This window comes from Rhinoderma darwinii, chromosome 1, assembly GCF_050947455.1.
Source record: "Rhinoderma darwinii isolate aRhiDar2 chromosome 1, aRhiDar2.hap1, whole genome shotgun sequence".
Classification (NCBI taxonomy): domain Eukaryota; kingdom Metazoa; phylum Chordata; class Amphibia; order Anura; family Rhinodermatidae; genus Rhinoderma; species Rhinoderma darwinii.
This window is the reverse complement of record NC_134687.1, coordinates 527,490,141-527,504,497: the sequence shown is the minus strand read 5'-3', so window position 1 is coordinate 527,504,497 and position 14,357 is coordinate 527,490,141. Positions and strand designations below refer to the sequence as shown.

The 14,357-nt window shown below is 39.8% G+C and overlaps 1 protein-coding gene across 8 annotated transcripts in view; it reads left to right on the top strand.

The window, feature by feature from the left end:
* The window catches only part of PAM (peptidylglycine alpha-amidating monooxygenase), a 223,999-nt gene that overhangs the window by 91,731 nt on the left and 117,911 nt on the right, over nt 1-14,357 (top strand). For all 8 annotated transcript variants that reach the window (XM_075836954.1, XM_075836992.1, XM_075836985.1 and 5 more), the window contains exons 6-7: nt 4,373-4,458; nt 9,918-10,001. In XM_075836954.1, the coding sequence (XP_075693069.1) occupies nt 4,373-4,458; nt 9,918-10,001 (170 nt within the window). The remainder of the gene's footprint in view (nt 1-4,372; nt 4,459-9,917; nt 10,002-14,357) is intronic.

Genomic DNA, 14,357 nt, shown 5'->3' with positions numbered 1-14,357 from the left:
GAAGCTTATGATTTTAAAACCGATGTGCGCAAAGAAAAAAGAAGTTCAAAGACAAGCCAGATCCATGCTTCAGACTTATTCCGTCACGGTAATCTTCAGATAAAGGAGGATTAAGCTAGATCAGTTTAGCGTTGATGTACTTCCCACAGTTTCCATATTCTTTAGAAGTGAATGAAGTGCAGCAGCAGCAGTATTGATGACCTTGGCACACACGAGTTGTTTCATGTAAAAAAATAGACTTGCCTCTTTATAGCTAAAGGATGATACTCTGTGCAGAGGTCTGCGCTGGATAGATTTACGAGTCATTCCTTGTAATGCCAGCTTACAAGTTTGTGAGACAGATAAACACCTCCTCCTGTGCCGCTTCTAAAGTATTCTAATCCATAAGATTTGTTGCTTTAACAGAATTCAGGTGTCCGTCCTGACAGGTTATCCACCTGCCAAATGAAATAAATACGAAGACTGGACCCTATACTTGTATTCTGTGTTTTCAATCCAAGACACAGTGATGTCTCCAGATCCTGTGCTCTTCTTAGTTTTTTTATTTAGGCCCGGTAAACATTGAGTTTTTGGGCGCTGATTTTGACGTGGAAACCGCGTCTGAATCCACACCAAAAAAAGTTCAGAAATGACCTCCCATTAATTTCATTGGGAGGCAGAGGCGATTTTAAAATTTATTTTTTTTCTTCCCCGGGTCATCTTTTAGCCGCATGCGGGGGAAAAAAAAAGTGGCACGTCCTTTCTAGCCGCGGTTCCGTCTCTGACCTCCCATTAAAATCAATGGGATAAAAAGTTTTTTTTGCTGTGTTTTTTTGCCCGCGGTCCAGAATGGCTGTGAGCTGAAAATCACTGAAAGCCGCGGGAAAAAAACACAGCTAGGTTAAAATCTGCTTCAAAATTCCTTCAGGAATTTTGAGGCAGATTTCTTTCAACTGCAAAATACTCTGTGTGAGGACTGCAGGCAAAAACAGCAGCAAAAAACACTTTTTCTGCCTCCCATTGGTTTCAATGTGAGGTCAGAGGTGGAACCTCGGCAAGAATGGAAATGCCGCTATTTTTCCCGCAAGTGGCTAAAAGCCGCCTAAGAAAAAAAACACCTCCGCCTCGCATTGAGATCAATGAAAGGTGATTTCGGAAGTTTTTTTGGCTCTGATTCCGATGCGGTTTGCACGTCAAAGTCCGTGCCAATAGATCTCTGTGTGAACTGGGCCTTGGTATTAACATTTTTAGTGAAAGATTCTAAAAAAGACATCATGAGTCCCGGAAGTATTGTTTAACAGAATTTGACTGGAAATATATAAAATCCCTTAAAAGAACTCCCTTACAGGGGTTGTCCAGGTTTAGAAAAAAGCACTACTCTTAACTAGGGTCTAAAAATGGTATTGCAGCTCAGCCTTATTCACTTGAAATGGGCTTAGCTGCAATACCAGACCTAGCCACACCTGGCGCTGCTTCTGGAAATAAAGCAAACCCTTTTTACTAAACCCCTTAAAGAGGCTCTGTCACCAGTTTATTAATTCCCTATCTCCTAACTAATCGAATAGGATATTTGCTGCTGATAACCACAGTGTGATTTGTTTAAAAAAAACACGTTTATTTAAAAAGTTATGAGAATTTCTCTAAATATGCTAATATGGCTCTAATAGCCAAATGAGGTGACTCTTGCTTTTCACTCTGGGCGGTGTAATGTTTCCTGTATGACGCTGTCCAATCCTCATACAGCTTCTCCCCCTTCCCTGCCCACCAACACAGTGTGATCATATAGTATACAGCTTCCATTCCCGACTGTGTATTCAACTGGTGATATCTCCGGTGGTTTCACAGCTAGAACTGCGATCCTGGTGTCACTGCAATCCATATGAACGATTAGAATCTCCTTTCATATGCCACCAGAACCGCTGTTCTAGGTGGTCCACAGTCGCAGATATGGCTGTTTTAAGTGATTCCCCCTTCCCACCAGCCGCAGTCTCTCACACTGTGTGTGAAGCAGCTTCATGCTGATAGGACAGCGTCAGAGGCTGTGAGGTAGCTCCACCTCAGGAGAATCGCTGCTGTTACCTCCCAGTTGTCTAACCGGCTCATTTACATATTTAGAAAAAAGCTCATAACCTATAAAATAATAAAAGTTTTGGGACACAATTTTCACTAGCATTATCAGGGTGACAGCGCCGATCAGATTACCTAGGAAATTGGGCATTACTAAACTAGTGACAGATACTCTTTAAGGACACCTCCAACTTTCATTCTTGAGTGTTTGTGCTTTGCGGGACGAGCACCATTTAATGTTCCGTATAATATGTTGATAGACTTTAACAAAGTTTTTTTGTGGGGTAGAATTTAAATGTAAAAAAAACACAATTCTGCCATAGTATTTTGGATTGTTACGACGTTCTGTGCGGTAAAAATTACATGTCAACTTTATTATGTGGGTCCATACAATTACAACGATACCAAATCTATATATATTTTTTTTATGTTTTTACTATTTTTACAAAATAAAAACAATTTGTTTAATAAATTATTGCGTCGCCATATCCTGAGACCCATAACTTTTGAAGCTGTTGAGTGTTTGTTTTTTTGCAGGGCGTACGACTTTCTGATCTTTTTTATGTACTATTTTGGAGAAGCAAGATGACCAAAAACAGCTATTCTGGCACTGTGAATTTTCTCCTACAGTGTTCAGCGTGTGGGTTAAACAACATGAAATTTAGTCATAGTACTTCTACGGACACGGCAATATATAATTATGTTTATGTAGCAGCACTTCCCTTCAGGGTCCAGACCACTAGTATTTGCCCTCTTGGCAGACTGCAGCAGCTTGTATGTTCAGTGGTGCTTGCCCTGGATTGGGAGTCTGAAAGGATGTGACGCCAAAGTAACCCTTCATCAGAAATTTTATTAAGTTATACAGTGTTTTGAAAAAGTCGGTCATCTGTAGAAGAGTTGCAAGACGCAAGCTATTGTTGACCACAAATAATAAAAAGCGCAACTCGCACTTGCCTAAAAATAAAAATCTAGATGACCCGTGAGACTTTTGCAATAATAATCAGTGGACTAATGAGTCAAAGGTGGAACTTTTTGAATGATGTGGGTCTCATTACATCTGGAGTAAAGCTAACACCACATTCCACTATAACAACATAATCATACCCACAGTCCATCATGGTGGTGGTAGTGTGATGGTCAGGGGGCTGCTTTGCTTCTTCAGGGCACTAAGCGCAGTTGGGTTATGCAGTGGCACAATGATCCAAAACACACTAACACCAATGTGTTAATCGCTTTGGCGGTTTTATTTATTCATGTTTAGTAACCGTGTCTAGCACATGATGCCATTATTTCATTGACGCTGGTAGAATCCTAGTTTGTAAATTTCTCTCCCTGTAAATCATTCTCTTATTTTTCAGATGTTTTAAATGCATCTGTTTATACTATTCCTAAATTAGAATAGACAAGGGAAATTTGCCAAGTGCTTGCAAAGATAATACTAAAGCTGTGACTTTGTAGGTAAATGCAAAACAAACATTGGAGCTTTGCCACAGACTGTATGTAGTAATAGCATGTTAGCCGATATCTGATCCAATTACAGCTTTGATTAAAAGAGGGAGGGGGTAAGTAGAAGCCAGAAAATTGTTCCAGGCAGATAAATGAATTAGAGATGTATATCAGAGGAGAATTTATTTGTGCTTGCTGGCATCCTGTGCCAATAGACTCCATTGCTCAATTTGAGACTATTTGTGTATGTCTCTCTTACAAATACTATTGATGAAAATCCTACTTCAGACACGTGAGGCTGAAGACCATGGGGTTCTGAGTTTGAATATAACCAGGGATGATATTTGACTTCTGTTTATATTAAAGTCAATTTAAAGGGATGTTTATCCAGGCCCATTGGTCAGATCCACACTGACTTTCTTTTATAAATGTACATTTTGTGAAAAGCCCCTTTTAAAAAGGATTGAAAACATAAAGCACCCTTTAGCATCTGTTATGCTTTCTATTATGAATGATTAAAATACAGATCTATAAAAAAAAAAATGGATTGGTGTCACTAGTTTGAACCTAGTTTAAGATCTTGAATTGTTCTTCTCTGGCAAATTGAGTCCCTGCTCATTCCGTCTGTGTTTTCCAAAAGTGGCAAATAGAAATGGATGCCATCACCACTTCAATAGCATTGCTACCTTGCAAAACTGGGGTCCTAAATCTGTATTCTAGTGTGAATGGGGGTGTTCTCTGTACAGCTCTGCAGAATACATTGACACATGTTGTGTGTGTGGATGGATAGATGGATGGATAGATCGATTAGATTCACTTTTTATTGTAGAAAAATTCATGTTCTGGCTTCAAATAATAATGACACTGGTCTTCTATTTAGGGACTGTGGCGCTGGACCCTGCACAGATAAATCTAGCATTATGTATGCTTGGGCAAGAAACGCACCACCTACCAAGCTTCCAAAAGGTATAGTGCTGCTTAATTTCATTATTATTGAAACATTTGTGTAGTTAAAAGCTATGTTCATCTTTGAAACCACATTCTTAATGATCCAATGCATCTAAAATAATTAATGAAGCTGATCTGATAATAGTCTTAATTAAAAATCGAATACCGTTTTGTGTATACAGCTCCTTTTGATGCCCTATGTATCTCTATGGCTACAGGCTACAAGAAAACTCTGTAGTCTGTTCCTGCAGGCATATGTAACGTCACCCCTTACTACAGTAGAAGAGGGGACAGATGAAGGAAAGTGACACTTGACTGCAGGAACAGACTACACGGTAACCATGTATTCACATAGGTGTCCATGGGAGCTGTAGATGCAAAACATTAGTACATTTTTAACCCCTTAACGATGGATGGATATATCCGTCCTATGCAGGTGCTAGTTCCCGCATGAGGACGGATATATCCGTCCTCTGATCGCGTAGGTACTGCCACTGTACCCACACGATCAGCGACAGGAGCACGGCTGTTATACACAGCCTGGCTCCTGCCCCAACTGCCGGAATCGAAGCGCGCTACTATTCTGGCAGTTTAACCCATTAGATGCCGCTGTCAATAGCGAGAGCGGCATCTAATGTGTTTGACAGAGGAAGGCAGCTCCCTCTGTCACCCCATCGACGCCCCCGCAAAGAAATCGCGGGGCGCCGTTGGGTTTCCATGGCAGCTGGGGGCCTAACAAAGGCCACAGGTCTGCATTCAGCAAATGCCTGTTAGGCCATGCCAGAGTGGCCTAATAGATTGCCTGTCAGTTTTACACTGACAGGCAATCCTGCTTTGGTATACGAAGTATAGCAAATCATAAACGATCAGCAGATCGCATGGTGAAGTCCCCTGGTGGGACTAAAAGAAAAAAATGTAAAGCAGTTAAAGTTTGTAAAAAACTAAATTAAAAAAATATCAGTCAAAATAAAATAAAACCACTTTGTCCAATGGGAAATACAGCATTCTGTTCCGACGGGGCGCTTTTTTACGCCTCATTTTCGAAAACGGCGCTTAAAAACCCATTTTTCATTGACTCTATAGAAAAACGGCCCTAAAAAACGCGAGTTGCTTAAAAAAGTCTGAAAATCAGGAGCGATTTTTCCCTCCGTATTTTCAAATGTTTTTGAGTTTGCACATACCCTTACGGCTCTTGGAATGCAAGTAATTTATTTCTAAAAGTGTTTACTTTGTGCAAATGTAGGAAAACATATAAAACCTATCTATACATATTTGGTATCCCTGTAATCATGCCGACCCATGGAATAAAGGTAACATGTTATTTACGCTGCATAGTAAACGGCGTAAATTTATAACGTGAGAATCAATGCTGGAATAGCTGTTTAATTTTCAATTCTCTCCTAAAATAAGGTTAATAAAAGTTAATCGATATATTTCATGCACCCAAAAATGGTGCAATTAAAAAAGACAACTCGTCCTGCAAAAAACAAGCCCTTATACGGTTATGTCGACTGAAAAAAAAAATAGTTACGACTCTTGGAATGCAACCGTGAATAAACAAAAAATAATCCTTGGTCATTAACGTGCAAAATGGCCTCGTCATTAAGGGGTAAATCAATGTAATAATTTGCAAATGGGCTTCCTTGTGTTTTTTTTTTTTTGGATGCAATGGATCAATAAAGTGTTAAGAAGCAGGTGTTATTAAACTGGACACTAAATGTGCTTTAAGTTTATAATACAAGTCCTGATAAAATTTGGCCCCTAAACTTAGATCTCAGGAATAGCTTCTATAGGCTTTTGTTTATTTATTCAGGACATTCACGTAGTAATGGTGGCTTTACACGGGCAGCTTTCTGCCTGGCAACATGCGCCGATCGATGATAATGACATGCCAATTGCTGCGTTTTTGCTCCATTTACAAGGAGCAATGATCATGACATTATGGGGATGAAAGATCCTTAATACGATCCCTGTATAGCTTGCATATTGTCGGCAGCACATCCCGTGTTTACACAGGGAGATGTGCTGCCGACAAACATTTTGTTTTGGCAGCATAATCGATCCGATCAGCCGACAAACGTTGACACTTCAATATTGACACGGGCCAATGATCAGGAATTGGAGCTCATATGAGCGCTCATTCGCCGGATAATCGGCCGCATAAAAGTACCTATATGATTCTGTATGAGTAAACACAAGGCTGTCGACTCCGCTATTGATTCAGTCGTTAAAACGGAAACCTGCCGGAATAGTGACGAACAGAAACCATTAGCGATGTTTCCGTCATCATTGATATCAATGGTGACTGAAACGGAAGCTGTGGTTTCACTTTCATTTTCCGTTGCGGGGTTCACCCGACGGAAACCTCAGACGGAACCCCGGAACGGAAAGCGAACGGTGATGTGAACAGGCCCTAAGCTAACTGGACAGGACACATGTTAGGCTTCCACAGGTTTCCGTTTCCTTCACCATTGATTTAAATGGTGACGGATCCAGTGACGATGGCTTCCGTTTGTCTCCGTTGTGCAAGGGTTCCGTCATTTTGATTAAATCAATAGCGTAGTCGACTCAATGCTGATGGAAACCGAAACCTATGGTTTCCGTTTGTGTCAGTCACTGTCACGGTCCCGTTCCGACAGAAAAATCAGACGGAACGTCGGTACGGGACACTGGGGCAGATGTGAACAAAGCCTTACAAATGTGTGCTTAGTTTATTGAAGCTGTAGATTTAATCTCCCCTGAAGGTATTTCTCCTGATCTGCGTTTATTTTCTTTAACTCCAAATGGCAAAAAATGAGTTGTGTTAATGATTATGATTTTTACATTTATGAACGTGTGCTGTGTGTATGCTTGTATGGAAAATGTTAGTCAGCAGTTGACTGTTTTTCCCATTTTTCTTTTTTCATAATTTGATCAACGTCAGTGGTTTGATTTTGAGATGCAACCCATTATTTTAGGGCCTCGAAATAGAAGGTAGCAAAAACAGAATTTAATAAGACGTTACTTTCAGTTAAGAAATGTATGGTGCAAATTTTCAGTCAATTATATGTCATATATATGATGCATTACTGTAATCTCATTGCTGATGTTTTTCTGGAAATATACAATGAGGCAGATTTGTTGGGAATTACAGTGTATATGTATTCCTTAGAATTTTTAAGTCCCTCAGTTTAAGCCTGATTTGCATTAAGATTTTCATAGTGCACGGAGTACATTTTTGAGCCATTTGCTCAGTAAAGTTACTGGGAACCTTTGACTAGTGTTACATATCTGTAAAATGTTGAAAGGTGAGTTGAAGGCTGTATATGACTTAAAATGTTACTTGTCTTCACCAAAGTCATATGTCTGGGACATCAAATAACCAAGTTTTTTCCTCTAATGGGATTTAGTCCTGTTCATGGCAAAGCATATGAGGATTAAACACGTATTGAGAAAGCAACTGTGTGAAAGCGCTATTACCGGTTTGTTAGAAAGCATGGAAAAGCCTGTTACCTTTTTTTTTCAGATTTTTCCCTATGTAGTTTCCAGTAGTATCAACCTGTAGTGTATACAGTGAAGGAAATAAGTATTTGATCCCTTGCTGATTTTGTAAGTTTGCCCACTGTCAAAGACATGAACAGTCTAGAATTTTTAGGCTAGATTAATTTTACCAGTGAGAGATAGATTATATTTAAAAAAAAAAGAAAATCACATTGGCAAAATTATATATATTTATTTGCATTGTGCACAGAGAAATAAGTATTTGATCCCCTACCAACCATTAAGAGTTCAGCCTCCTCCAGACCAGTTACACGCTCCAAATCAACTTGGTGCCTGCATTAAAGACAGTGGTCTTAAATGGTCACCTGTATAAAAGACTCCTGTCCACAGACTCAATTAATCAGTCTGACTCTAACCTCTACAACATGGGCAAGACCAAAGAGCTTTCTAAGGATGTCGGGGACAAGATCATAGACCTGCACAAGGCTGGAATGGGCTACAAAACCATAAGTAAGACGCTGGGTGAGAAGGAGACAACTGTTGGTGCAATAGTAAGAAAATGGAAGACATACAAAATGACTGTCAATCGACATCGATCTGGGGCTCCATGCAAAATCTCCCCTCGTGGGGTATCCTTGAGCCTGAGGAAGGTGAGAGCTCAGCCGAAAACTACACGGGGGGAACTTGTTAATGATCTCAAGGCAGCTGGGACCACAGTCACCAAGAAAACCATTGGTAACACATTACGCCGTAATGAATTAAAATCCTGCAGTGCCCGCAAGGTCCCCCTGTTCAAGAAGGCACATGTACAGGCCCGTCTGAAGTTTGCAAATGAACATCTGGATGATTCTGAGAGTGATTAGGAGAAGGTTCTGGGGTCAGATGAGACTAAAATTTAGCTCTTTGGCATTAACTCTACTCGCCGTGTTTGGAGGAAGAGAAATGCTGCCTATGACCCAAAGAACACCGTCCCCACTGTCAAGCATGGAGGTGGAAACATTATGTTTTGGGGGTGTTTCTCTGCTAAGGGCACAGGACTACTTCACCGCATCAATGGGAAAATGGATGAAGCCATGTATCATCAAATCCTGAGTGACAACCTCCTTCCCTCCACCAGGACATTAAAAATGGCTTGTGGCTGGGTCTTCCAGCAGGACAATGACCCGAAACATACAGCCAAGGCAACAAAGGAGTGGCTCAAAAAGAAGCACATTAAGGTCATGGAGTGGCCTAGCCAGTCTCCAGACCTTAATCCCATCGAAAACTTATGGAGGGAGCTGAAGATCCGAGTTGCCAAGCGACAACCTCGAAATCTTTATGATTTACAGATGATCTGCAAAGAGGAGTGGGCCAAAATTCCATCTAACATGTGTGCAAACCTCATCATCAACTACAAAAAACGTCTGACTGCTGTGCTTGCCAACAAGGGTTTTGCCACCAAGTATTAAGTCTTGTTTGCCAAAGGGATCAAATACTTATTTCTCTGTGCACAATGCAAATAAATATATATAATTTTGACAATGTGATTTTCTGGTTTTTTATTTATATAATCTATCTCTCACTGGTAAAATTAACCTAGCCTAAAAATTCAAGACTGTTCATGTCTTTGACAGTGGGCAAACTTACAAAATCAGCAAGGGATCAAATACTTATTTCCTTCACTGTATATACTCAAGAAATACATGCCACATCTCTAGGGGGTACTGGCATTGCCCTAATTCTGTGCTTTGTATGTATAGAACAGTGTGTGTCCGTCACATTGGGTATACTTTGGTCTCATTTATTTGAAACATTGGATTAGAAACATTGAGAAACACTGCTCTAGACAAAACTGTATAGAATAATACAACATAACCGTCATATCATAGATTTATAAATATACCTAAATTGACAGAATTGCTAGAAAAGAATGTGACTCAATCTTTCTCTTTTTCGTTCAGGTTACATTTTTGAAAGTTCTGTCACTCATGTATATATTTGTCTGTTTTTGATTTTAGGTGTTGGATTTAAGGTTGGAAGTAATTCAGGCATTAAGTATTTTGTTCTTCAAGTCCATTATGGTAATGCCAAAGCATTTCAAGGTGAGTTGTTTTTTTTAATAAAGTTGTTATTCTAAAAAGGTAAAGGGAAACAAATTATATTTTATTCAGGTTCACATAAACAAAATCTTAAAAATTAGCTAGTTTTGACACTGGTTACTAGAGCAATCACAATAGGCTGACATTTCCTGTTTTCTGTAGTTCACTTATAAGGCCTCATGCCCACTTCAGTTTTTTCCTTCAGGTTGCTATCCTTTTTTGTCACTGATAGCACCCTGAACCTATTCATTTCAATTGGGCCATGCACACTTCCGTTGTTTTAACGGAACCGTGCGGCCGTTCCGTCAAAAGTAGTGCAGGTCCTACTCCTGCCCGTTTTTGACAGAACAGTCTCGGCCTTTGCATTGAATTTGATCCGTGAAACAACGGGCTGCACACGGAAGCCATCCATGTGCAGCCCGTGTGTGACGGAGACCGTCATTAACTGCCGTACAATGGCCGACGGAAGTGTGCATGAGGCCTAAGTTTTGCTGGGATAGAATCAGCAAAATTATAATTAGAAGATGGGCGAGGTAATGACCGCTCTATTGTATTACTGGAAGCCTAGATAAGGCAAAATAGCAACAATATACACTATATGGGGAAGGGGCTGTACTCCATCACATCCTGGAGACTGTAATAATCTAATTCATTTCAGCTCCCATAAAGCAGCTGTCCAAACTAGACAACTCCATCTCAGATTGAAGTAGCCCAAGGGATCAGCTGATGTCACCGGGGAAAGATACGTGTGGCCGCTGCATGTATGGGCTTTGCTCTCTGCTCATAGAGAGTGTTTGTTTCCTAATGGTACAGCCACTTTAATGGGGACTTAAACCTCAAAGGATAAGTTTTCAGAGATGATCCTTTAAAAGTGAAACATATTTTCTTAAGTGTTAACTGACATGGCACTGTAGCTCTTTTAAAAATAAAACATTACATTTTGTTCTCCGTGACAGCTAAACTTTCTGCTCTAAAGGCCATTTTACACTGGCCAATAATCGGCCAAACAAGCGTTCAAAGAACGCTTGTTCCCAATAATTGCCTTGTGTAAACAGGGCAGCGGTCAGCAGATGAACGAGCAGATGCTCGTTCATCAGCTGATTGTATCGATTTAAATGTGTAAAATATTATCGTTGTCAGCAGCACCTCTCCCTGTGTAAACGGAGACGTGCTGCCAACATTATATAAATGGGGACGAGCGGTTGGAGTAATGATCGCTCATCCCCATAGTAGCTCCTTGTGGAAGAAGCAAACGAGCGCTGATCAACGAGCTGCTCCATTGATCGGCGCTCGTAAACTTGGCCGGTGTAAAAGTACCTGAACTGTAGGATAGTACCATGATGGTGTCTGACAATGGTCAAAGGCAATCAACAACCAGTTCCAGGGGTTTATCTGAATGACCTAGAACTTTGCAGAATTTAATGGTTAATTAACTATGTGCTTACCTGCAAAGCTTTTGGCTACGTAATGAAAGTGTTTTCCAGGAATATGCATTGATGGCCTTTATAGTCCATTAATGTTGCCATAGACCGTTTGTGTTATCAATGGGAGTCCAACCACTAGGCCCCCGACTGATCAGCTGAACAAAGGGGTTGTGGTGCTTCATAGTTGTTTCAAACACAGCCTAGGGCTGAGCTTAATGGTGTGAACTGAAGTACAAGGCACAGTACGTGATCCGCATGTACAGATGTGCCGCTGCCATTGATGTACAAGTGGCGCTCTAGCAAGGGTTACAACCTCTTAATTCTACTCATAGTTCTGGGTCCCTGGGTTCAGACCCTAAACTGATTGCACATTTTTAGCCTTTTCTAATATCCCTAATAGATATTTCTGGACAACACCATTTAAGTGCCTCTTTCATGGAAACATGCCACAGAGGTGTGAAAGACGACATTGTGAATGCTACTTTCTCCATACAATAATTGCAAGAAATCATATTTCATTCACTGTTATCGCCTGCATTTTTACTCTACGTTTTGCTACCTACACCTAATAACCACTGTATATCATTCTCTTAAATTGCTTAAAAGTAATAGTTTTGTCTATTTAATGTGGCACATAAAAGACCTTTTATAAAACCCAAGATGACTAGAATATTGTTAAAATTATATTAAGACATGTCAATGACCACTTGAACTCTGTAATTGGAAATGGTTTGCTGATTTATGCCGCACGCACAAAGAACTTGAGATCAATATGAAAGTGGCTAATGTAAAGCCTTTCTATTAAGTCAAATCACAGGGTTTCATTTTTATTTTATTTTGTATTTCTTTGCCCATGCATCTTCTAAAAGCAAAAAGGTCAAACTTTGAAATGTCCTGCTCAAAAGTAGAAAAGTCTTATTTTACTTTATTAAATGATTACATCCTGGTAATAACAGTTGGATATCTACAGCACACTGATGGCACTTACTATGTTCTCACCTAAAATTACTTTTTAATCTCTCTTTTCAAGTACGTAAGCAATTGCAAGCTAATTTATCTTATTCTTTTCAATCTATATTGTATCTGGGATATAGATTGTTAGATAGATTGAGAATAACTAAATTGGTTGTCAATTGTATAGTATGATTGGAATGATTAGAAAGCCTCTTGTTGATAACACTAAATGTTAAAAACATACAAAAAAAATATTCCCGTAAATCCTCCTACCCTTTTCTGTCTTGTACTGCAATTTTAAAACTGTGAGAAATATATAGAGAATAATTTTATATGTTTCCCAGGATATCAGCCATTCCCCCCACTGCTTGCAATAGGAGACTAGGAACCATAAGCCATTAACATTCATCTAAGGCCCTCTAAAAAAGCTGGCTGGCAGCCTAAAATGGAAGGGACGAGGAGGAAGTGTTCTCTGCAAGATTTCTACATGACTTTCTTCGGATGGATCCAAATATATAATGTGTCAATACAAAAGAATGCCTGCCGGCAACAAAAGCCCTGTTTTCACTAGCCCCGATACCCCTGAAGACGCTACATCTGTAGTGAAACATGTCGGGGGGTGCTTTTCCTGAAATTTTAATACTTGTTCCTGCTGACTCTTTAGAATTTAACTGTGGACTTGGGTGCAGCGTCCTGCAGCCGCTAACACTCGGTATCCCCACAATAGAGTCGTTATACATTGCACTATGCTGATCATTGTCCGCTACGGACTTGAACCTTTTAATCTATATGTAGTCTGTCCTTCGCTATAATTGCATAATAAAATCTTGTTATTTTAAACTATTGATAGTTGGAAAACAGGGCTTTTGTTGCCGGCAGGCATTCTTTTGTATTGACTTCTAATGTGCCCACCAACTATTGGGGTCCATCTCCTTAGTGTTTGCTAAACAAGTAATGTGCAAACCTATACCCAAAAGAAAATGTATCCACACATAAAACTGCCAAACCGATGTTTTAGGACACGTTGGTCCCTTTTTAGATTATCAGGACTACTAGTCTAGCTTCTGAGCAGTTCTGGTTTTAGTTGTTGAGCCTATTCCACTTCCCTGTCTTTCTTACTATCAGATTGAAGGGTGGAGTATTTAAATCTGGGTTGGTTCTGTTTTCTTTACTTGTGATTTTTCTTGTTCCCATGTGTGTTGATCAAGCTACTGATTATACCCTGTACCTTTTTGACTATTTGCACTTTTTGGAACTGGACCTCGGATTGTCTCTGGATTACCCTTTGCTTACTGATTTGGCCTTTCTACTCCTGGCTGGTTTTGACCTCTGCAATCCCTGATATCCACTATCTTTGTGATTTGGACTTTGTTTACCCTCGGGCTGTCTTATCTGTTCTGATATTGCGTGCATTGCACGATTTATCCAACCCCGAACTCTGTTAAAACAACCTGGGTTCTATGCTGCAAAGCCCAACATGACTTGCGGTGGGCTCTGGCGAAAAACCGTAGAGTAGCCTTAGATTCTGTTGATTAGAGTTGTAACTAATTTGGGGTTGTGGATTTATTTGCACGCTCATTCCTGACAGTTTCCAGCAGCATTTGGGGAATCGCTCACCTAGCAATTCTATAAACTTCGAGCCTGGGAGTTTCTCAACTTGTGATTTCATAACGTTATGCTAATAAGACACAATTTCAGCATATGTCTGCCTCATAGAAGTCGTATGGGTACTGTACAATATACCTCTGCATACATTTTTTCAGCCTTTTACTCCTAAAGTAGTGCCCAATAGAGACCCAACCAATGATTAGTTGATCTACCATCTATCTATGATTGACTTAGTGTATCTCCACTTTTGACTATCATTTGAAATATAGTTTTTAAAGTAAACCCCACTATATTTGTAATATATATATTTTTTTAATTAACTATTTTTATGTATATGTTTAGATTATTCACATATTTACGATTTAATGAAGTT